Below are 25,191 nucleotides of genomic sequence, written 5' to 3'. Positions count from 1 at the left end.
TTTGAAGGTGAATCCTGAATACGGGGGCCGTGGATGACCTGGAAATATTTGCGACCGCCTTCGCTAAGCTCAAAGCTGTTAAAGAGCAGCCTCGTATTCAGGTCTTTGAGGTCTAAGGGCGTAGCAATTTATGCCCGAACCGTTTCCAATTTTGATCGGTTCTATAACTGAATTCACAATAAAACAGTCGTTACCAACTGATAGTGGAATTTTCACCAAACTCTTGACGCAAAACTAAAGTAGCGCCTTTGTTTGTTGTGTTTTTTGATGCACTATGGTAACGCGAAACTACGACCATTCTCGGTTTAGGGTGTTTCGATTATGGATCCGCGGACTCGGTCCCGAACCCGAACAACGGTTATATTGGATATTTGGTTGCGCGAAAAGTGTTTCCGAGTGGAGCCACTTCGGCATCCTTGCCCTAAGCGGCTAGTGGGAAAGCTTTTTTGTTTCATTTGATGTGATTTGTAGAAGTTTTTAATAGAAAATCAACGCAAATCAACGACGTCATCGTTATTTTATATGTGTTATCACCTTCGAGACGGAACGCGCCTTTGTTAGGATATAAAATTAGCCTGTAGGAGGCTCTTTGTGCACCCTGCAGCTGGAACTTCTCACAACGAGCAGCAGCAGCAGGCAATAGCATCAACATTCAGGAAGCTTTACCGTATGACGGACTGGAATGGATCATAAATTATTGCCTCGTGTTAGAAATCTAGCCCCCCGAAACGCAGTGCCAGTCAGTGGAGGTGTAATAACATGTGCCGCTTTGTTACGCTTAATACGATTTTTCACATACTTAATTGCTCTGTTCGTACGTTCGCTTAAAGGGTCATCACCACTTGCTGAGTAAACTATCACTTAAAGCTAGGTATAGCTAACACATTTACGATGCACCATCTCTGGGAAAAATGTTTTTAGTGAAAAAGTAAAGGAAGATAATTTAACGGTAGGAAGTAGTAAAACAGTCAGTAACGTATGACTCAGGCGTATCTCTTTTATTATTTTAAATTTCAATGATTTTTTTTAATCGATACGATCTATTAGAGAAATTGCAAATTTTATAATTTTTCCAAAGAGTTCTCCTTTTTTATATTTATTTACTAAATATTTATTACTAAATATCTGCTGCATGGTGGTTGTACACAAACACAGCTTGTAGGTAATTGACCACGCATTTTGTTATTTAAACGTTTTGATATTTAAACTCAATAATTAATACCGTTATGGTGACTTTTTTTTCAATATCAAATCAGTTGCGTACAAAGGCAACGTCATTTTAATCGATCTACTAATACCTGGACCGAGCAGCGTACGCATACATCAATAACAACTTGTATCGTTGTTGCGTAAACGAAAACAGCTGATTGGCGATACGCGCGACCAAACAAAGAGTGGCGTGCAGAGAGTGAGAGAGCGCGTTTTCTTCTCTCACGGTGAGCGAATTTGAATCGATCTCGCGCACAGTGGGTACTTTGTTATGTCCCATTTTGCAATGCATTGGTCTAGAAATATTTTATGAACTTCGTCGTATATTTGCATGAATTATTTCGGATTATAGAAATATAAAAATATACCAATTAATTTACGTATATGGGACGCAATTCATATAGGAAACTTTACTTTTGCCAAATTAGTTCTCAAAATAAATTTTATATCATTTTTGAAAGAAAAACATCTCATTAAAAAAAAATTAAATAAACATCTTCTATATTTCTCGCACTTGAGTGCATGTAAATATTTTAGCCACAATATTTGCCACTGTGCCCTTTCGCTCGTTTTTCTCTTTCGCTGCTGCTCGAGCATTGATCGGGGGGATCAACGCGGTACTTGGAAATTGAGAAGAATTCAATTCAAGTTTACGCCTCGCCAGCAAAGCACGCGTTTGACGCTTGGATGTCTCTCACTAACTCTTCTTGCACAAGTTAGCAAACTGCGTATGGGAATTCAAATCGCGCACGCTGTGTATGTGTAACCCCCTCGTCAATCGTTTCGTGTACAGCATTTAGTGGATTGTGTACGTATCGGAAGGCAAGGATAAGTAAATTGTCACAAGTTTTGGGGGATAATTTGTGCGTTTTTGTCAGCGAATCTGGTTGAATCCATCATCATTCTCTAAGAGGTACATAAAGTGAAGAGCTAGCGCGGGTTGTTGGTGATGTTGTTTACCTTGGCTCAATCATCATCGGTGTTGGTGTAGTGAAGAACATAATAACAACACTGCACACACACACACACGCACTGGTGGACTGTTTTGACGGAAATAGTGCTACTTGTGTTCTAGCTCCACATTACCTCATTTTACACCACCACACCGAGCAGACCAATTTTTATCAAAGGTACAGCACAGTCTAATCAGTTCTAAGCAAGTCCTGACAGACCTGGGAGACGCAGTAAACAAAAGAGTGCGTGCAACAACGCAACAACGTAAACGGAGAAGGTGCGTGCGTGTACCGTGATAAAGTCGTGAAAGGTTAGTGCCAATAGTGTGGGCTTCCTCCAAGTAGAGGCCAGTTTTTGGTAGTGTTTTTTGTTGCACTAAAGCAAAAGAAAGCATCGAAAGTGTACTTACAGCGGAAAGTGCGTTCGCAAAGTGTCAAACGTGTGTGTCAAAACGCGTTCTTCGTAATCAAGCAAGTCATCTAAGTAGCAAGTGAGCTCCGTGTGCGATTCAAGTGGAAAATTTTCATCTCGTGATCAATCAAAAGGTGGGAGAGAGAAAGAGAGCGCAAAAGAGAGCGAGAGAGAAAGCAGAATATCCCTGCGCTGTTGTTGTTAATTGTTGTTGCTTGAAATAGAAATTGTATCGCGGCCAGTATATATCGCTGCACCCTACAAAAAAAAAAAGTTGAAGGTGGTGTCTTTATGTTCTGCTAGTGATTCTCCCTGTTCTTGCTGTGCGAGAAGGCGCCTCGGAAATTGGTGTGAAATCTAGTGCTGATAGTTTTGTGGTGGTGCCTGTTGTTTGGATCAAGGAGTTGGCCAACGATAGTTAGTTACCGCGACCCGTATGATTGATACAAGTGTCCTTGCCGCAGTGGTCACCGTTGCGGTAGGTCGTCGTTCCATCAACCTGTCAGCATATTTACATCCGTAGAAAAAGGCAAACCAAACCCGGATAGCTTGCGGTTCAAAGAGATTTACATTCCCCCTTGCTGTTAATTTGTCCCACGAGCAGCAACAAATAAAAAAGCCCGCAGACATTGGTGTTTACAGTGCCACAGTGTCAGTACACGTAGGATAGCAGTAATTTGCAGCGTTCGCTTGTGGTAGCATCGAAACTCAGAGGGCACAGGTTTTGCTTAAAGTTCTCGTAACCGTGGAAGTCGTACAGGACGGTGCGGACGGTGGGGGAGCAGCGGCTCTCACGATGAGCTTGAAGAAGGCCAGCCGTACCAAGAGTCTGTCGTTAAGCGGAGATGACTTTCCGCTGCGTCCAGTCGCCGGGACCGGAAATGTCACGGGCAAACCGAAGGCCACCTTCAGCATGGTGAAGCGGCCGGAGGATACGCTCAAGATAATGAAGTACATCGACGATAACGTGATCGGGAAAGGTGTCGCATTTCTGGGACCGTACGGGCGTCGTAAAGGTTTGTAGCAAAATAATGTAATTTTTAAACATTTGCAACCATAAATTGCTTTTACATCGTGCATATGAAACGAACATGCCTTCCAACGGGTTAAATTGATCATTTTTCCTTGCAAAAAACTCCTTTGTCCCAATCGGTAGTGTTCTTTGTTTTTGTTTAGCTTTTTTTTTTTGGTCAAGAAAGCTCGCAACAGACGATTAAAATTCCAACACGCGTACGGTGTATCTTGCTCTGCAGAATCCTAAAAAGAGCAGCCTACTATCCCAAATGGAGATACAGTTTGCTATCCTTTACGATAGCATGACGTCATCGCGCATGTCCTAGTTTGAAGGATGAAAAGAAGCGTGCGGTCTTTGACCCCTTTCCTTCCACGCACCGGGTGCGTTTGTGGTAGCGTTGTCACCCTCACCCTAAGGGCCGAGATGTCCTTGGGTTGAATTTTTCGGAGAGGAAGCAAGCAGATCCGGATGTCCCCTTCGCTGTATCCTTGATAAAGAGCTCACCGTTCAAGCAGGGTGACGCGATTTCTGTATTCCCTTGGTTTTGTTTTGGTGGGTTTATTCTCTGCGTAGTTAATGTTTTCAACTCCTTTATTTTGTTTTCTGTTGGAAAACCGTAGTATTGCGCAACGGTTTGTGCGGCAACATTTAGGACATTTGTATAGAACGTAAATTACGTAATAGCTTTTTGTGTTAGCTTCACAATGCCAGGCGCTAAAGGCCATGTTTTCGCCAAGTGATGAGTTGCTGGGATGCTGAAAGACATCAGCCTTGCGGATTAAGATTGTCGAGATTCACGATTCAAAACAAATTATCAAATAATTCCGATAGCAAGAACGTGAGTGGCAGTTCAGCACAAAGCAAAATAAGCCAATGTTAAAATGTTATCAGACTTCAAAATATCTTAAATTCGCAAATTGAAAACTTAATAAGCCGCTCAATGCCAGTTCAAGCAGACAATAACAACAAATACCGAGAACCGCTCAATTTTCTACTAAAACTATGATGGCGAAAGAAATTTGTCACCATCAAAACAAGTGCACGATCGTACGTTCGCCGAATAGTTTATGAATTCTTTTGAAATGCAAATAGTCACAGCTTCTGTCGGGGCAATTAATACCACACAATCAGCCTTATTTATGGCAAGAAAAACACAACGCGCAACCATCAATTTTGATCGCCCGCAGAAAACAACCCCATTCTAGCGTCTCTGCCAAGATGGTGATGTTTTTGCTTTCTTTTGTACCGCAATCAAGCAATGCATCTGTAGTGCATGGTATTCTTTCATATGAAACCCAGGATTAACATGGGAAAATATCTCAAAGGAATAAGCATTTGTTTATCGTATCGGAAAGAGTGTCTCAGCGTGTAACCTACTTTAGAATGATGATTCGATGTTTCATTCATAAAATAAAATGGATGACAGTTGGGATTTAGTTCATTTTCCTACTCCTTCGGATAACATACTATCTTTGGATTCGAAATGTATGTATTCCTTCCACAGCCTGGGTGCCAAATACGGGTCCGATGGTACAGGCAACAGTGGCGCCAATCGTCACACGCGTGGACCGGTGTTCAAATCCCGTCCGGACCCCCCGTTCTCCGTAGTGAGGACTGATTGAATCTCCTACTATACATACGTGGCTAGTCTAGTAAAGTCATTCGATGGCCGGCCTCGTGGTGGTAACAATATCTGAATGTTGGGGGCGGTGAGATTCAACACACTCACACGTTGTTTTGTGTCACATTTCACGCCAATCGAAATGGTTTGCTTGCCTGTGAAAGCGATCCCACCAAATGTGCATTTTGCACTTTACTTGCACGATGGTTTTTCGTACAGGCGTATGTTATTTTTAGCACTGCATAGCACACACATGGCTGCACTTCCGAGACATCAAAAGTTGCACCAATTCCCCACAGACATCAATTTACGAAGACGATAGGAAAAGGATGTGTTTGTGTCTATCTTTTGGAGGAGTTTCTTTACAAAAAAAAAAAAAAAAAAAAAAACGAATAAAACATAGTTATGCGATCGCAGCAAATTGCTATCCAAGACTGATCGACTGCAAGTGCAATAAAGACACACTTTCGCTTCTTCATTTCCAGTGCCAGATTTAGAAATGTGCAGCTGTGTTCACACAACCATACCGGTCGGTGCAATGCCGAGGGCAACCCGCGTCTGGCGATGCTCTTTCAAGGCCAGGGTTAGGCCGGTATTCGTTGTACGCGCTTGGAGCAACAGCGGATGCGCGGCTGCATCATGCAAAAACAAGCACCGTCTGTGCTTATGCTGCCGTCGTCGGGGAAGATCTTGCGATCAAGACAGCGAAAGTGCTTGGAAGTGAAAACGAAACGCTAAAATGCAGGTTTTGCAACATGGAATCGACCGACCCATCGACCGACTGATTGTGGCGCGACACTCCGTGTAACCTACATTGCGTTTTGTTTCTCTTTCTTTGGTCAGCGACGCGGAGGACGGCCGCCACAGTGGCGACGCGAACCTCATCCGGTTTAGCTGCTGGACGCCGGGTTTCAACCGGAAAAATTGTCTCGACGTACGCAATTAAGTGCGGTGTGATGCGATGTCTAGTCTGCAAGGAAGGCTTGGGAAAATGGCTGTGGCTCTAGGCCTATTCCTTGAATGTTTCCAGCTGGACGCATGTGCAACGAATTACAGATGCGTTCAATGCTATGTATAGGACTCGTTTTGTTTCCGGCTGATTGGAAGGGAAACCGCTTTTCCCAGCAGTACCCTTTGATGTGTCGTTGGTAATACAATCGGGAAAGCTTTAGGCAAGCGTTAACAATATGAAAAACGTATATGAAATATGGGTCAGTAGCAACATATTGAGTTTCAATTATTGACATGAACAGCATCAGGTGATTTATTTTGATCAACACGATTTGTAGAAAGAATAATTTTCCCTTCAAGTGAGTCTATAAAATTGTATGAAAGTGTGTCTTATGGGAAATCTGTTAAAGGATAGGAATCAGTTTATTGCTACGAACTGATTTCTGTCGTCAAGAGCCTCGGTGTTCAGCTGGATACACCTTTCATCAACCATCCCAGCCCCAGCCTAGAGTTGAAGCACAAAACGAGTTGGTTTTTTAAAATACTGATGGATCTCTCGCCGTCTGCATGGAGCATCGACTGTTGTCTTGTTTAAGGGGCCTCGTGTACAGAATTTCGTAACGAAGACCTTGTATTGGGGCCCCATACATAAAAAATATCAAAAACATTGTCTATGGCTACTCCCAGCAAAAAAAAACTAAAATCTTACACTGTTTTGGCTTTAATATCTGACGGAAGCAAGTGTCAAGTGTTCGGTTTCCCGTTCAATACCAAAGCTAAGGGTACAGGTGCTTGCACCATTACACCTGTCTTCCGTTTCTGCACGCCCTTCCACCTTGCCTTAGAAGCTAACATCTGGTTGAAACTGGATATTGTCGGCGGGCGCCAGTTCAATTGAGCGTATCCTCAAACAATCGGTGCACGCGTGCATTCTTAGCACCGGACACGGACGACTCAAAAGGGGGTAACGCATTAGACGAGGCAACCGGGTATGAAAGGTATGACGTGAATGGTATAACCGATTAAGCTGTCTAAGTGCATGTTTTTGTGGTTTGGGTGGTGCAATGTGCATGTTGGATAGCGCGTATGACGTGCTACCTCCAAGTCCCGAACACACTTAATGGGTGTATGCTTTTGTTTTGGAGTCACTGATGGTGCCTGATCAGCCTCACACATCCTGGGGCAACTGACGTGTGGAATTTCCTATATCCTGACCTAGATTCTGATACGACGTGTAGAGTAAACATTATTGGAATTTAATAAATTTTGTTTGTATGGAATTTAAGTTCAAAACTGAGCTTCCTGTTAGACATGGAGATTTTCTTGTGTAATACGGAAATACGGCAATCAGAATTTATTTTTGCATGCCAATCTTTTAATTTTATATGTCAAAAAAAATTAAATAAAAATTATTATTCTCAAATTATCACCCTTGTGACGTTCATAAGCAGAAGAACTTTTATCGAACCAAAAGCCGGCCACAAAAATGCGAAAAATTCCGTCAATCGTTAGCGCCACTTAGCAGGGCCACCGAGCACTGAGGAGTTTGATTGCGCGTGGTTCGCATTATTTTGCTTCCGATTTACTGCGACAGTGGCTTGTATGGGGTGGCGTGATTGTACACATTTTCTTCCCTTCCCTATTTGCTGGCCACGATTTCAGAAGTTGGGTCATAAATTTGCACTCGCCGCTGAATCGTAACCAGCGTAACCAGAACGCGCCCATGCATTTGCTTACACTGCCAAAGTGATCACGTACGATCGTTGTATGTGGTTTTGTGCGCAGTGCAGATGGGGAGAACATTTTTTGCGGGCGTAGTTTGAAAAAATTCTGTGTAAAAAAAGAACTTGTTATGGATTCAGGCTTGTTGGATTATCCGACAACGGGTTTATAAAGGCAAGAATTCCAAAAGAAGAACTAGATTGCAATTGTGGATGGCTTTATAAGGTGATTAACTCCTCTGACTAATCCTTAAAATAACAACACTAAGAGAATAATGGACAAACAATGCACTAGAGCATATACACGGCCCTGTGCTCGGTGAAGGGCTGCGAGGATGAACCATAGATGCGCCCCATTCCATCACTCGCTGGAGGCATGCACGCGAGTGGAATCTTCCCTAGTTGTTGTTCTGTAGCCGGGAACCCATGTGCACCACCGGGTCTAGGCTATGTGTGGTCCAGTGTGAGAAAACCAGATTCTCTCAGTCAACACCATCGGGCTTATCACGCCGGTTGACAGAGTTACTCCGACAGCAATGCTCACGTTGTTTGCTGGCAAGCTTCTATGGCTTTTAGTCCTCTTATCAGGTCTGCCGGCACCCCAGGCCACGCTTCGCTACCGCACCTTAGCAAGCACACGCATCTCAACACCGTATCAAAGATGTCTCCGCAGGGTCAGCTGTAAAAAGATTTTTAAAACGGATTTACATTAACATACGGGTGGCTCGTTAGCGTTTATCAGCTCGTACGACACGTTTTCGAACGTAGGTTCGCACTGTTTTACTAAATACATTTGTAAAGAAAGCATTTAATGCAAAACAATATTGATGAATCACTGTAAAGAGCTGCTGCTTTTTTGCTTCTAATAGCAATGCTCTACCACGTGCCAAATGATTTTGCAAACGTTGATGATGAAGCACTCAAAAGCGCTATCACAAGCCGTTTCAACCTCTCCTCGCAGCCGTCACGCAGCCGTACACAATGTGCTTCCATTCATTCCACACACTTGGGGCAGACCTTCCAACCCTTGGGACGTATCGTAAGAATTGCCGCTTTGCCGGGTGCGATGATTATTATTGTCGATGATTGCCCCGAGTGACGATGGTAAATAATTGATGCACTGGGGTGACAACCCATACCTCACCAACCGTTTGTCCATACCCCTCCTCCCGCTGCTGGGGAGGGGGTGGTGTGGTTTAGTCTTTAGGTGGAAATGCAAAGCATCGTAAGCACACAGCGCTTGAGTTGCACGTTTTCTATCGCGTGCCCTTTTGTAGTGCAACAGGTTGATATGGGCTTGTGGCCGCTGCATCACTGCAACGTTGGGAGCCGATTGGGACGAAACACATTCCACGTGGGGCTGGAATTTGTGTGTTTAAATTCCAGCCTTTTGATGATATCTGAACCGTTGGAAATAAGAAATCCAACCAAAGAAATCCAACCGGCAACCAGCAATGGAATGTGCTGGCGGATGTTCTGAGCGGAAGTTGGTGAGCCGTGTGAGAGCGCCGGCTAAGCTTCGATCAGCAAAATATGACGGTTGATGTTTACTTTGCTCGAATCGTTGTCGTGTGTCAGTGTGGCAACGGAGTTATGCAGTTGCTAGCTGTCTGAAATTCCTAAAGTATGAACTGAAGCTTTGTTTATTCGACAACTTTTGTACTAATAAGCAATACAACCAGGCTGTCCTTCTTGAAATTAAAAAAAAAACTTTTGTAATATTTTAGAATATTAATATTATTGTAGTTGTAGTCGTCCGCCAATCAGTTATCCCGGCCTTGATGGCGGATGATTCCACGCCATCCTTCCACCTCAATCTGGGTCTACCACGCCTCCTCTGTCCTTGTGGTCGGCCTAAAAGGACTTTCTGAGCTGGGTCGTCCGGTGCCATGCGTGTAACATGGCCAGCCCATCGGAGCCTGGCGGGGCCAACAATCCTTCTGAGCATCTTCCTCTCGAACGCGGCTTCGTCTGTTTTGGTCCATGTCTCAGAGGCGTATGTGAGTACTGGGACTATAAAGGTAAGATACAGTCCCAGCTTCGACCGTCACGAAAAAAAATTTGAGGTGATGTCTGTTGTCGGTGATGACTTTTGACCCGAGGTAGGTGAAGTTTTGGACGACTTCAATTTTGTGATCACCTTTATTGTTGACTGGATAATAAATACTTGGGCTATTCTTCCAATAAAACGTTTCATTCAATGTGTTGCAATTGAAATATCCATGATGCTTGTTTAAGAAGAACTAATGCTCTAGATCTACAGAAAATCTTCTCGAATATTTATGATAATAATTCCAGAGTTATCTCTTTGTGAAATCTTCTCGCCCAAGAGGTTCTAAAACTGAATAATCGCATTTATGGTCAATTTATACCTTGGTTTTTTTTGCGCCCGTACTCCACTGCTAGACTCACGATAGAGCCGGGGGACTCACTGATACCATTTACAGCTGTGCGCAGATGCATTCAACACCCACTTGAGCAGCAGAGGCGTGTATCGATAACGATTCAATGTCAATGCTTTGTTTTTAGTTAATTGATTGCGCCTGGCAAATCGGTTATTATATTCCATCCCGTAAGTTCTCTGCTGCCCCTGTGGGCATGTATTATCGTGCGGTGCACAGTAATCTGTTGGGATGAGGTTGTGCGCTGGCAAGCAACCTCTCCCATTTACACTCGGAGCTGGTCGATTGCATTTATAGAAGCAAAATCATTTAAATGCACACAGTGCCAGCCTTTAGTTTGTGTGTTGTGTGATCCATCGGAGGGGTGAATTCACTGGTGTTGCTGCTGCTTGAGTATTGTTATGGCACACATCCCCAAGCACAGAGACCAACCGTTTTGCTGTTAAGGAACGGCACGTGTCGGATGTTGCTGATGGTAGCGGCTTTGGCAATGGTGTGAAGGCAGTGCGGTATTGTGGGAGGGAAATTGGTAGGTTTTATCAAGAAGTTTGCATTCGATGTTGTATGCTTACGACCAATGCATTATCCAGAATTCAAACCCAAAGTAGTCAAGTTTAGTCAAGATATTAGAGTAGTAAGTGATCATCACAAATGGACGATGTTCGATTGTTCTGGTAAACAAAATGCGGTGTAAAATTCAAACCAGTCAACACAGCTGCTTCTCTGAATGCAAGGACACCTCACCAATAGTTACGAGCGCTATAAACGTTGCTTAAACATTTGGTCACTAAACATGAGCACGAAGGTGTCAGCAAATGAACCTCAAATAAATCAACTACATTTGCTATCATTGATGGCACGTGTATTGAAAGGTGTACTTTGATTCCGACTGGAATGGCAATCACCTTAACAAACATAGAAACTGCTTTTAAAATAAAGTACGTGGTGGGAGTTTTTTTTACTCTTCATAAGGAGCTAATAAGATGAAAAAAGCTTAAACAATGGCCACATGTGATGAGCGAAATGGTGTTTGAAGTTTTGGTGTTTAAAAATTTTTCTGACGGAAAACCATCGATTCCGTTCCGAGTACCCATCACTAATTGTGCCTCACTTGATGGTTTGCTCTCGGTTTTGCTCGTCGGAATGCGCCACGCGTCGTACGCATAGTATCTGGATGTGTTTCAAATGGCTGTCAGCGGCGGCGAACGTCAAACAGCTTCAATTTATAGATTGCGGCTTGGCACCGCGGTGCCAAGCCGCCGGTGCCCATCATCAAATAGTGCGGCCTTCAAACCACTAATGTCTCGACGGGAATGCATTCGAAAGCAAATAATTTAACACCTACCTCGGCTAACGGCCATACACCGCCTGGTTTGGCGCACGGCTAGCACCCGTGTAAGATCTGTGTAACTGCAAGGGTAAGTTATTGCGCATCCGCAGCGCTATCGGTATCGGTTTTTGGAAAGGGTTTCGCTCTCCTAGCATTGAATGCCACGTGCCTCACATCTGCATTCGAATAGGGAAGTTGTAACGGTTGCGATATTTTGATATAACAGCACGATCTCTCAGACGCTAGAGAAGTACTATCGAACGGCGCATCGCCAATTTGGTTCAGCAGGGAAAAGTAGCAATCTTGTAGGGCAGATCACGTAGGGCACACACTGTACGTGCCCGCGTGTGCAAGAATCGTTCAAAATCGTTTTACGCAGTACATATCCCTTTTCCCTGGCTAAATCAACAAGTCCAGCTTGGGGAGAGCGGCAAATGTGATGCATTTTCCGCCCATTTGCGCCGTGCAATCGTACGCCGCATGATGCGTTCCATGATTAACACCCAATATGTTTGCACTAATACTGGTAGCGTTTCATTTGTTTTATTTTGTGTGGCTTTTTCGGTTTGGCTGGGTGTTAAGTAAACTTACAGCACGGTACACGATTATCCTCACGTAATCCGTAGAGGAGACGCACTTGTTTGGCTTCCGCGAGGTGGATTTTCGTCTCGTTCGCCGTACCGAATGACGTAAATTTGGTCGCCAAATGTGAAACGTACTTGTAACCGTACGGTGATGGTACGTACGCCTGTTGACTGTTTTATGAAGTGTGACTGACCGCAGCACCTACCCGGGTTGGTAGTGGGCAGACGCATTTTGATGCATCGCGTGCGAAGCGGCAACTTAACTCTTCCTAGTGGGATTAGCAAATTTCTGTACGCCATTGACGCGCGAATAGGATCGAATTTCAGGTAAAGCTGGAAATAAATACTGACCCAGAAACAAGAGTTATTCGGTAGAATCTATTTTGTTACACGAAACAACTAGAATTGGCTTCGTGGTGAGTCTTTACGTGAATTTTGATAATCTTTTACCAATAAAATTTTGTTGTATTTTTTGTTTTTGAATGATGAAAAATGAAGTTAATCTAATTGAATGACATGAATTTACAAAGATTTCACAGGTCAATGATTAAGAGAATTTAAGAATTATTATTTATCCATCAAGCGCTACAACCCTTGGTGAGTGATTGGCCTGCTACAAAAGCCCTCGATATCGGTCACGGTCGCTGTAAAGGCCTACCACGTCTCCCGTGTTCTTGGGGGCTAGAAAGACCGCACTCGCTCACATGACTGGTCGGAGGGAGAACCAGGTGAGTCTAATTCGCGGCCCAATGCACAGCACGTAACCGCCATACAAACGTCGGAATGAAAATCGGATTGAAATTTAATTAATTTTGTTCCCAATATGAGACAATGTACGGTAGGCGGTTAATAAAATAATAAAACTAAATTAATAAAAAAATGTCCATTTTGGATGATTAATTCCATAGTTAGTTAGTCGTTTGATTTTTATCGAAAATATTGTGCATTTTTAAACATTTTACATGTCCCTTGAAGGCCGATTTTTTTTTCTTTATGGTAGCTCAAGTCTTCCTTCTGGCTTAACAACCTACTAGGTCACGCCGATCAACTAAATGGCTTGCTAGACTTCCAGCCACTACTTAATTGGATAGTCAGTCCTCACTACGTGGGGATGGTCCGGATAGGATTTGAACTCCGTTCAAAGACCGGCGCCGCTATCGCCTACACCACCAAACAACTCGTAAATTGATTTAAGAAGATATTTATATAAGGCAGACAGAACGGGAAGTAAGTTAAAAAAATGCTTGGCATTAAAAAGAACCTCACGAATTTGAAGCCTCAAAGTATAGTTTCAAGGTATTCTCACACATAAAAAACTTAAACCCTTAGAAATATCATATGCAGAAGAGATATTGTTACATCACTTGCAAAAACTGCCAGGGTTGGGCCTGTCCTCAAACCCGGGAAAGATCCCACACTCCCGATAAGCTATCACCAGGAGCTACCTTATACAGAGAACTTTCAGGATTGCTTTGCTCTCTCTCTGCTCTTTCCAACTCAACCAGTGCCCCAGCGGGCGTCCCCCAGGGAAGTCTACTGGCACCGCTGTTGTACAATCTGTACACGACGGATGTCCCCCCTCTACCCTGCGAAGGCCAGCTGTTCCTGTTCGCAGACGACACTACCATTACGGTTAGAGGCAGTAGTCTGGTGGAGCTGAGAAGCAGATTGCAGCGGTGATTTTTTATGTTCTTCTAAGGTATGCCGCTGACTGGAAAATTGGGATAAATTCTTCAAAAACACAAACAATGAATTTTCCCCATCGTTTGAAAAGAATCACCTTTGAGTTCGGGAGTAAAAATACATGGTACAACTGTGCCGTGGGCAACGTCCATTAGATATCTGAGACTTGCGATAGACTACAAAATGCTGTTCAGAGGGCATATTGAAACCATGCTCGAAAAAGGTAATTTCCTTTTGAAATGTCTCTACCCATTGATCTGCCGTAGGTCCCAGCTATCAATGCCAAATAAAATAGCAAGCTTCAAGGTAATTATCTTGCCGGCAGTAACGTATGCGGCACCAGTTTGGGACTCATGTGCGATGACGCACCTCTGCAGACTCCAGGTCATGCTGATCAAAATTTTGCGCCTGGTTACTGACACAAACCGCTTCACTAGAAACACGGAAATATACGCGATAGCGGATGTGAAACCTCTAAACGTGATATTGAAAACACTATCAGTAAAATTCTAAATTTAATAAACTTTATATATACTTGCAAAAACTTTTTACTTACAATTTACGGGCATGGGAGCTCTAACTGCAGTAAGGATAACTATTTATGTTAATCTCTAATTGCCTAACAGTTCAAGAGCAAATTGTTGATTGATTATTACTCTTCGCTACGAATACACCAGGTCTCCTGAATAGACTCTAATCATCACCTGCGTGTGTGTGTGTGTGTGTGTGTGGATCGGTGTTCGCGTGAAATATTCATGTAATGTATGCTAACGACGTAATTGCAGGTTTTGTGTTGCGATGCAACGCACGGTGCACTTGCCAGAGTAATTGCGCTGACCAGATAGCTTCGCCAGAATCGCTAAACTCAACACCCGTGAGAAATAATGACTCGATCGAGAAAGTCGTGAACGCGGGGTGGCTTTCGTTTTCAATTTTCATACAAACATTCTCTCAGCCGTTCGAGACTGAGCTGAGTAGAAGCAGTCCGAGACTGTGGACGTGTGGACTATTGCGTATTAAGAATTATTTTATATGAAATAGCAGTGAACAAAACCATGAAACAATACGCTGGCGGACACATCTTAGCAGCAGCCCGTTCGCCGACGCCGATTGAGAGCTGATAGCAGTGTGTTCAGGTGTTTTTCTTACGTCTTTTTTTTTGCAGCGTTTGTTACGCCGACTGTGAATGAAACGATCACGTTTCGAAAGATCCAATCTGCCTCAAATTTCTTGCACATACGAACGTTCCCATCTATGTGTGTCCTTCGCTCGATCGTTTTTCGAGGTTATGCGTCTGATTTTTTTTTTTGGTAGAGTCGAGAGTTTGTGGGGAGCCTGAAGAAGAGAGGGAGAGAAAAAGGGTGGGGGGGGAGGCAACATCAGTACGGGAAGGAGTTTATGTAAACGCGAGAGGAGGGTGCCAAAGGGTGAAACGAATTTTTGCGAATCGTACGAGACCGTGCCAGACATGTTGGCGGCCGCCACGGATTTTGACGACCGGTTGGCGAAGAGACGAAAAGCTACGATTTCGTTTCGCTAGACGGGGAGCTGGTGCGTTAGTACGGGTTAGGAAGTGAAGGTTGTTCCTGTGTGTGGTTGGCCAATGATTTAATTTAGTGTTTCTAATTACCCGAACGAATGCACTAGCAAGCGAAGCGATTTGCGCCTTAGGACTTGAGGTAATGGCGTCGAGGTTGATTAATGGAATGTGAATGACATTGTTTAGTTGAAACAGTATGCTAATATCGACGTGAAACGTGAAATTTTTTTTTCGAATCTCATTTCTACAATATTTGTAGTTAAAGAAGAAAATACAGGTACTTATTATATATCTATTTTTGAAAAAATAATTGAACCATCAACCCACCCAGATATAGATTTATATTTAGCTTTAAAAAGCAGCGACTGTGCTAGGTAATTGTCACTCAAAAACGTTTGTTCGGCTGTGGGTCAATTTGGCAGATATGATCTCCATCACGAACACAGCGTGTTCGGCAGGGTGCGCGACATAGTATAGTTCTGTGCGTTTGCGTTATTACAATTTTTATAGGTCAACCGTCGAACCTGTAACACCCGCGTGTCCTTCTGCTGTGCGGATTAATGGAGTTTTAATTGAAGGCCTCCACAGCAACCACCATGTCATGTGGAGAAGTTTTCAGCGTTGATTGATGATGTTTGTCTGCGGCTGTTTCGCGGGTGTGCAAATTCATGTATTTATTTTTCCACCAACCAGTGGCGAGAAATGGGTTCGAGAGCAAAGCATTGTTGCTGCTGACGAGTATTCGATCGTAATGAATAGAGAACCACATAGGAGACACTGCTCGGAAACACACCACACGCCCGGTTCACCATGAGCCCTCCCCGAACCGTTTGTAGTTGACGTCAAAGTAAAATCCGGATCGGCACGGATTTTAAAGGTTCCTTACATAAAGGCATTGGCGAACGCCGGGGAGACGCAAGGCAGCAGTTGCAGAAGAAGAGGGATGGGGAGATTGGTCCGCCGGCACTGCTTGAGAAAGTGGTTCCGTATGCGGCGGCAAATGGCCGGGTGCTCCACCTTCATCACGTATGTTGGGGCCTGCACGACAAAAGGTGACGACCTTCTTTACCTTGTCTTGCCGATTCGCTCTTGACGATTGGTTCAAGTGGGAGGCTGAGCAACTGGCAGAATGGAGCTTTATTTTTAAAAAAGGACTTTTTTGTTTGTCTTTGAATTCGTTGTATTTTTGAAGAGATTTGAAACAAGTGGTCTTGTGTGGTTGTTTTGCAAAAGTAAAGGCGGTATGAATATGTAATTAGTGTTCCTTTTTCGTGTATCTATCCAACACGTTGTCTTTGTGCAATTGCACGCCCTTCGACAATAAGTCATAACAAATTTGAAATAAAAACGAGAACTTTCCCTCTACAAAATGCAAATCAAACTACAAACCACATACATCAATCAGCAAAGAGCAAAATCAATAAAACAAACTCAACAGGTCAGTGTCGCGTAAAGAGGGTAAAAAGGCCAGAAAATATCTGAAGAATTGCTGACTTTTGTTATGACCGCACCCTTCACTATTCCGAACCTGGCGAACTTCATCGTGAAACCGCGACATTCAATACGCTTCCAATCGATTCCAGCCTCCTCCGGTTCAAACTAGTACTTACGACGGCGAATAAGCGCCCGTGGCAATGTCAATCAACGGAAAAAGGAAGGGTTCGCGCACGAAATACACCTACCAAAGATGCAAAGAGAGGTAATCACGTTTCACCCTCTAGTGTCGCAGTTTTCCTGCTCCCATGCCACAAGAGTTCAGCCTTCCATGAAGTAGACTGACCTCACCTGATTTGCAGTGTCTCAAGATCGCAATGGTATGTCTGTAATAGGTGACTTTTGCACAAACACTGCCCTAATGTGCCATCTCCAAAGACACAGTGGAAAGGTCAAGCCAGGTGTAAAATGGTGGGGAAGGTTGCTTGCCGTAAGCACCACCGGCGCAAAGATCTGTTCAAAATGTTCCGAGATTTGCCGAGATATGACGCAGACGGTGTTAGATGAGACAGAGATTATGTGCCCATTATCGCAATACTTTCGTTCGATAATCAGGAGCGCTTGATTGACGGGATGACAAGAAGTCTGGTTCGGCCGGAATGTTCGTGCTTACAGCAGCATGAAAATATGCAATAATACACCCAACCCGCACGCCGCAGATGGCGGGCTTGTCTGTGAGGATGAGGTATTGAAGAGGTATAGCTTTTAAAAATTACGACTACGAAATGATTGGCAACCGTGGAAAGCTTTTTAGCCACCCAGCATTAGCCTGATTTATGCGGCGCAGCAGTATTGAGGAAACAATTACATAATAAACTTCCAGCGGTTTGATGCTACCTGCAGTGTAGCGTACACCGTGCAAAATATCCTTCACACCCAACAGACCGGAACTTGGAACAGTTGACGGGTCGGTAGAGAAAGTAAATCAACGATCGGTTGCGAAGATCTGCCCAAAATATCCAAAGATGGATTTGGGGCGCGTAGCGAGTTTCTTATTCGGGAAACGGTGAACGCCCAACTTCGAAATGATGAATTCGAAAACTACACAGATATCCTGTTGTAGTTTTTAATAAGATTCAATTTATAGCTGTGAAAACTTTATTTACGCTGTGAAATGATGGTCGAGGAGACAGCTGCGCCGATTGAAGACTGTCTATCAAACTACGTGGCTGCAGTAAGTTTTAGTAAGCCAAACGATCGATCGACCTGACCTAATAGATCGTTAGGAAGAAGATAGATAAGATTTGAACTTATAGAACTCATCAGCAAACCGATGCATTTAACAAATGTGTTTTTTCCTTTTCTTTAATTACTGGCAAAGTTATGATACAAAAGGAATTTGCATCCCATAAACAAAACCGTTTCGATTGGCTCTACGCTCCTCTACACGTGCCGTTCGTTAGAAGGATCCAGTCGCGGAATGCGTTCCGTCTTTCCGGTGACTGCAGCAGACGCACCCTACGCTTTTCCAGTGCACAAGCGCCGGACAGCAGTTCCCTATACACTTATGTCTTATCGCGCCGGATCGCTCACTGTTTGCTAACATTGGGGAGAGTGTAGAGTGTATGCGGCAAACGGGGAGGGTCTTTGCAAGCTCAACCGCGCTGCACTAGTTGATAAGGCGCGAAACCGATGCAAATATTGACGGAAAATAAATATTGACAACAATCCAGCCAACGCGCTAGCGGAGCTGGTTCACTGTTTTATTGTTGATGTTTCATGGCTAGTCCGGGTTGAAAACTCATTAGTGGTACGTTTTAAGCGTTAGCTGACCACACCAGAGTTGCTGCTGAATTCAGCCCAATTTGAACGACGAAATTGGAATTGGAATATTTGCAGTTGAGATAACATTTCGATCTCTTATTAATCGTTGATTGCAGTATATTAAACTTGAAGCGACGCAAGACATACTTTTTACCAAGGTTGTGCAAACCTTGAACCCTTATAATATTTCATGCAAGAAGCTGCACACACTGCTCTACTGACACTCTGTCAAACTGCCAAGTATTGCATGCCAACATCCAACGGCGCTCTGCCAGTGGTTGACACCACTATTCAACCAAGGGAACTTCACTCTGTTTCACTGGCAGCACGCAAAGTAGCAAGAAATCAATGCTACGTGCACAAGTACAAGGTAAAGTTCAACAATTTGAATACTCTTCCTGCGTTTCAGGTTTGAAAGAATGATGCATTTCGACACCGAAAATCCGACGTGTCACTTTCGCCATACCGTTTCGCATTCGATTGTAGAGTAGAAGAACGTTTTATGGGTACGGCCGAGGTTTGTGTGCGTTTATTTCCACTTTCGGTTCCCTCGTGCTTTAACATTCAGTTTTGAGTGAAAAAAAAAGTCCTCTTGCCTTGGGTGGGATGCGCACGTTTCTTTACACACATTGGAGAAGATGTCGTCTTTTTATCCTCATTCGTAGTGAGTTAAATGGAAAATGTAAGATACGACAACAAAAACCCACCATCCGGATTGGCGAAAGTTTTCAAGGGAAGCCTTCGCCTTCACTATATCTGACGATGACGTCAACTTGTGCGGTGGTACGGTTACGGGTGTTGCGAATTGTGTCGGATTTGGGTCCGCCTCGTACAACTTAAAGTCACTGCTGGTGCAAACCCCTAGACCTGTTGTCTACCACTGTCAAGGAATTGCCGGTCGGTTAAAAAAAAAACGTCCCGCAGGAGTCTTGCTGAGCCGCTCCAATACATCCGAGACTCATGGTCGCCGATTGTACAGAGGGGAAAGGGAGACTAACTCTCACTTTCATCCAACCATGATGGACAGATTTTGACAGCTTGAAGGATCGGCTCGTGATGAGTGTGGATGTGAAGCTGCTAATGAATTAAAACAAGTAAAAAGTCATACACAGCTTCGCTGTATGCTGGGAGTGCTCGCAGGTTCCCGCAAACCGTTGATAAGACGTACAGCTGACCATGGGGAGATTCGATGGGCCAACCGTTGCGGTTCAGAACGTTGCGGGTGAAGAATGCGTGCGGTGGACCGTGAAGATCCTTCGAGATCTGTTGCTCGTTCCGTTCGTTCAATGATGCGAAAGAGTACAGACAAAAACCGCACTCGAAATGGGTCATCCATCAATCAACGGAACAAGTAAAGAGCGAACCAACCAACAACAAAAAAAAAGTCACTCATTGGATTTCGCGCACATGTGCCGTTTGTGCCCCGAGTATGTGAACATTGCACAGGCCAAAAGTTGGGTGGTTTTGCAATAAGGGCACACGCAACAAGCTACTATCATCTGTCTTTGGGGTCGCTCAGTTGTCATGGGTCTAGGTGGTGGTGGTGTAGCACTCTGCACACCGCCTTCTTTTCAATTGATTGGTGATCTTTTCCGCTTCGCTGCAGTGTCCTCGATCGCTATGCTTGTTCGAGGTAGCAGCAGCAACAGGCGGCATGAGAATCGTGAGGATGGCGATCGCCAGATGAAACACAAAACCCAATGATGCCAGACAGTCAGGCGTCCAATGACAGATTAATTAGAACAACCAGTCACAAAACCACCGGGTGGCTTAAGGCGGAAGTTTTGTGCCGATTCGACGTCGAAGGAGGACTGTTACCGGGTTGTTTTTCTTCGTGTTTTAGTATGTATAATACGTAGTTTAACCAGTCTGGAATGGACGGAACTTTTGCATTAAATGTTTTTTAACTATTAATAACTTTTGGCATGGGTTATTGACTTCTTGAGGGCTGCCTTTATTAATCATACCTATTATACTATAACATATGTGTATGGAACACATTTACAACCAGCAACACACTCAGACCCGCTTGAACAATGCGGCTCTGGCTTATTTGTTTGCAAATGAAACTCGTAAATATTTTGACAGCAAGCAAGCAGCAGCGCCAAGAACTAGGCGAACGCCATGTCCCAATCGCTCCTCTACTGCGAGTTGAACACATGGACGATAGCTCAGTACTACGGTTGATGGCACTGTTTTCATCGTGGAAAGCGAATAAAAATGTTTACACATTTCTTGAATTTTCCAAACCTTTCCTCATCAACGGACTCTATCTTGCGCCATGCATCTAAGCCGAACGAAGTTTTCTTAAACGTAAAGTTGATGTGTACATCTGGGTGTAAAGTTAATGTGAAATCAACACGTTAATTGAGGATTCTGTAGAAGAAAAGGGGGAGAAGAACATTTATTAAAAATCTTCTCCATTTGGCCCCATTTCGTCACGTTCCATTGGTTTTAATAGGCCTGCTAACGTTGTGTTAATTTTTCCTTTATTTTTCCTCTTTCGAGAGTAAATAAATAAGCATCTGGCACTGGTTGGCTTTATTATATTTTAAAATCCGCTAATACAGTCCTGGAAACATTTATCGAGAGTACTTATATCAAGATGATTCCGTACCTACAACTGCTTTTTTTTTTCGTCGTGACTGCATGCGACATGCTTGCGGCATTTCTGATGTGTAATTTTTCGTTTATAAAGGCCGGGCTACATTGATCGTACTCGCAAGCGTAATTTTTATATTCACTAGCGCATCTGGCGGCGACCAGCGCAAGCTAGATGTGGGTATAATTTAAGTGCCAAAATTATTCATGCTTGGTGTCTCATCAATTTTCGACCAGGCTGTCTGTATGCCGTAACACGTGCTATTTTTATATTAAATGTATACAAATAGGCCGGTAAATTTTGCTTACAATTTTATAAAAAAAAAAGTTCTACCAAGCAATATGACAAAGCCGTTCCTCATGAATAAAAAAACTCGCTCTATACTAAAAACCGCTACAATACCAAAACGAACAACCAGTTTCACACACTCTGCAATGTAGTTTAAATGATGAAATAGATGGACAAACCCTACAACAAATTATTTAAGCACTTGTGAAACCTACAAACACTACATTTTTCAATAAAATGTTCAGCTCAATTGCGGCCCCGAGCCGAGCCGGCGATTCACAGACAACAGTTCACACACACACACACACAATTTTCGTTAAAAACAGTTGTACTTACTATTTTTTCATTGCGTCCACTGCTTCCTGCTTGTTCCATGGCTAGAAATACAATATGTATGTTAAATTACCACATATTTTCAAAAAAACATACACGACAAAACCAGTCTGCCTCCAGCTTCCGTAGCGAAAGGACGTGTTTCGCTCGAAAGCGTCTTTACGGATCATTTGTATACGGCAGAAAGAGGCTATTGTTCTCGAGTGCGAATGCGTAGTCAACGCGATTACCCGTAACGCACCTATCGGTGTCTCCGTCCTACTCCGATATTCGTACGGAGAGTGTACCGTTACTTCTATCGATCGAGTGGCGATCGACGTGTGTTCTTGTGTTGTGAGTGTGTGTATCGTTGCTGCTGATCGTAGCGATAAGCAAGCGTATCAACGCAACGCTATCGCTTTGATCGACGCTTGTGCCACAAGTTAGTGTGTGTGTGTCGGTGTGTGTTTATTTGTGCATCGTGTGATACGGTAAGTGTTACCCCTTTTTTTTATCCGCTCCGTTGTCTCCGGCCCTACCATGGCGGTAGAGCAGGATGCTTCCGACTCCGATCGGGAGAATGATCACTCGAAAGAAGTGAAAAGAAAGCCAGGGCGTCCCAAGGCTGCACCAGCGGCAAAAAAAATTGCCTTGGACGAAAGGCCTTCGACATCGAAGGCCACTTGTAGTAGTGTCACTTTGGCAAAGAGTGCCCAGGTGACAAAAAGTGCCCCGCTGACAAAGGGTGCCCCGCTGGTAGCAACTAACGAGCCGCTATCAGAACACCGAGCGCGTGCTTACCCGCCGTCGTGGGAGGGTAAGCCAATAGTGTATTTTATGCCGCGAGTTAAACAACTCGATGTAAGGACGATCGCGGCATCGTTATTCAAAAAGTACCCGGGCGTTGCCGATGTTTTTCGGATGCGCCCAAACAAGATCAGGGTTACCGCAAAGGACCGGGCTCAAGCCAACGTCATTGCGGCTGACCCAGAATATACGGAGCACTACCGGGTTTATATTCCCGGTAGTCTGGTTGAGGTTTCCGGCGTAATCGAGGATTTCGATTACCCTGAGGAGGAAGTGGTGCAATTGGGCTTTGGGGTTTTTCAAACCCCGAACTCGCCCAAGATAAAAGTGCTTGAAGCAAAAAAGCTCTTCAAGCTTGATGCTTCAAGCAAGCCAGAAAAAAAATATGTCCCGACCTCCTCAATCCGGGTTACGTTTGAGGGTACGGTACTCCCGCAGGCCCTCATTCTAGAAGGCCTCAGGATACCCATTGACCGGCCGTACGTACCAAGGGTGGCCACCTGTTCAAAGTGCAGTCGGATTGGGCATGCCGATGCGTTTTGCACTCGCAAAACTTCCTGTGGAAAATGCAGAGGGGCACATGCCACCGAGGAGTGCAAAGCTCCCTCCCAAAAATGTTCGCATTGCCGGGACGAGTGGCACGAGGTAGCTTTGTGCCCCGTGTACCGAAAACTCCAAAAGGAGCAGACGAAAACAATATCCGAAAGGGCACGCGGATCGTACAGCGATGCTCTAAAGGGAGCAAACGCATCAAACCCTTTTGCTGTTTTGGGTACAGATGCAAATGGCAAGTCCAGCCCGACTGCACTCGAACAGGTGCCATTGAGACCGGTGAAGAGAGTACCTTATAAAAAGGTACAAAGGAAAGTCCTAAGGACAAAAACTAAATCCTTGGCACAACAGCGTCTCGCCAAAGCTAAAACTTCCACCCCAGTCCAAAAACGAGATGCTGAACATCCCATTCCCGCTCCCCAAATTGCCAGGAAGGAGCCCAAGAAAAAGCGATCTCCCCGGACCGAAGCCCCTCTGGAAAGCTTGGCTTTTCCAATCGGGGGTTGTCCGAAAACCCCTACCCCGTCCCTTTCCGAGATCCTAGAGTCCCTCCTCATGACCCTCAACCTCCCGCAGCACCTGCACATGATCGCTACTTGGGCCCTTCCTTTCCTGAAGGGGATGATCAAACAGTGGCTGGCCCAATGGCCATGCTTGAGCATGATGGTCCGATTGGACGATTAATTCCTCCAAGGGCTACCATCTTACAGTGGAACTGTAGGAGTTTGCTTGGCAAGCTAGACTCCTTTAAAACATTAGTGGGCGAGCACAACTGCGATGTGTTCGCCCTCTGTGAAACTTGGCTATCGGAAGAAATTAATCTTACCTTCCCTGGATATAATATAATCCGTGAAGATCGCATTACAAGGGGTGGGGGAGTACTAATTGGTGTTCGAAAGAGTCACGCTTTCAACAGAATACCTACCCCTAGGCAAGAAATTATCGAAAATGTCGCAGTCAAGGCAAAAATTGGCGATCTTCACGTGACAATTGCATCCATTTATATCCCCCCGATAGCCAACAATGAAAAAGAAAAAATTGAAAAGATCAAAGAGGATCTTGGAAATTTAGCAGCGGTCTTGCCTGGACCACTTTTGATCCTGGGAGATTTCAACTCCCATGGAATCGACTGGGGCTGCGATAAGGATGACATTCGCGCTCCAATTATCCGAGACATCTGCGACAGATTTGGGTTTTCAATCCTCAACTCAGGAGAGGCAACTAGGATGCACACACCGAAGAGTAGGGCGAGTGCACTGGACCTGTCTCTATGTCCATCAGCGATGGCCCTGGATTTTAGCTGGAAGGTGATCCAGGACCCTATCGGCAGTGATCACTTGCCGATAGAAATTTCCTACATCAAGGGAGGATGTCCAGGAGGTGGAATCCCCGTTAAATGTGACTTAACGAGGAACATCGACTGGACAAGATACGGTGAATTAGTAGCCGCTTCGCTTTCTCTTGACTTGGAAGATTTGTCTCCAGTTCAGGAGTACGAAAAACTTGTTTCAATTATAAACAAGTGCGCTCTTGAGGCCCAAACAAGGCGCTCCCACCAAGCAAGGACATTCAAAAAACCTCCCACTCCTTGGTGGGACAAGGATTGCCAAGCGGCTTTTAATAAGAAGCGGGAGGCGTTTAAAGCATTCCGGGACACGGGCTCAAGGTCTTTATATGAAAAATATAAAGGACTGGAGAGATCGTGTAAAAACCTGTTGAAGGCGAAGAAAAAGGGTTATTGGCGTAGATACGTCAATAACCTAGACCCTTCCGCATCACTTAATTCGCTTTGGAGGATGGCTAGAAGGATGCGAAACAGCAACAACATCAACGAGAGCGAAAGCTTTTCTGGCGAGTGGCTAAATGAATTTGCCCACAAGCTTTGCCCTGATTTCGTTCCTGCGCAGAACTTTCATCAAAATGCGCCTGGCAGTGACCCTATCATGGACTC

The 25,191-nt window shown here is 44.4% G+C and overlaps 2 protein-coding genes across 2 annotated transcripts in view; both read left to right on the top strand.

The window, feature by feature from the left end:
- LOC126558780 (transcription initiation factor TFIID subunit 9) overlaps positions 1-25,191 on the top strand; it is a 406,967-nt gene that overhangs the window by 39,894 nt on the left and 341,882 nt on the right. The gene's annotated exons all lie outside the window — the stretch shown is intronic.
- Positions 3,309-25,191, top strand: part of LOC126559666 (uncharacterized) — a 53,295-nt gene continuing 31,412 nt past the window's right edge. Inside the window, exon 1 of the mRNA XM_050215837.1 lies at positions 3,309-3,590. Within this exon, the coding sequence (XP_050071794.1) occupies positions 3,371-3,590 (220 nt within the window). The 5' untranslated portion in view covers positions 3,309-3,370. The remainder of the gene's footprint in view (positions 3,591-25,191) is intronic.

Source organism: Anopheles maculipalpis, chromosome 2RL (assembly GCF_943734695.1).
Source record: "Anopheles maculipalpis chromosome 2RL, idAnoMacuDA_375_x, whole genome shotgun sequence".
Classification (NCBI taxonomy): Eukaryota; Metazoa; Arthropoda; class Insecta; order Diptera; family Culicidae; genus Anopheles; species Anopheles maculipalpis.
Note: the sequence above shows the minus strand (reverse complement) of the source record. Positions and strands in the feature narration are given on the sequence as shown.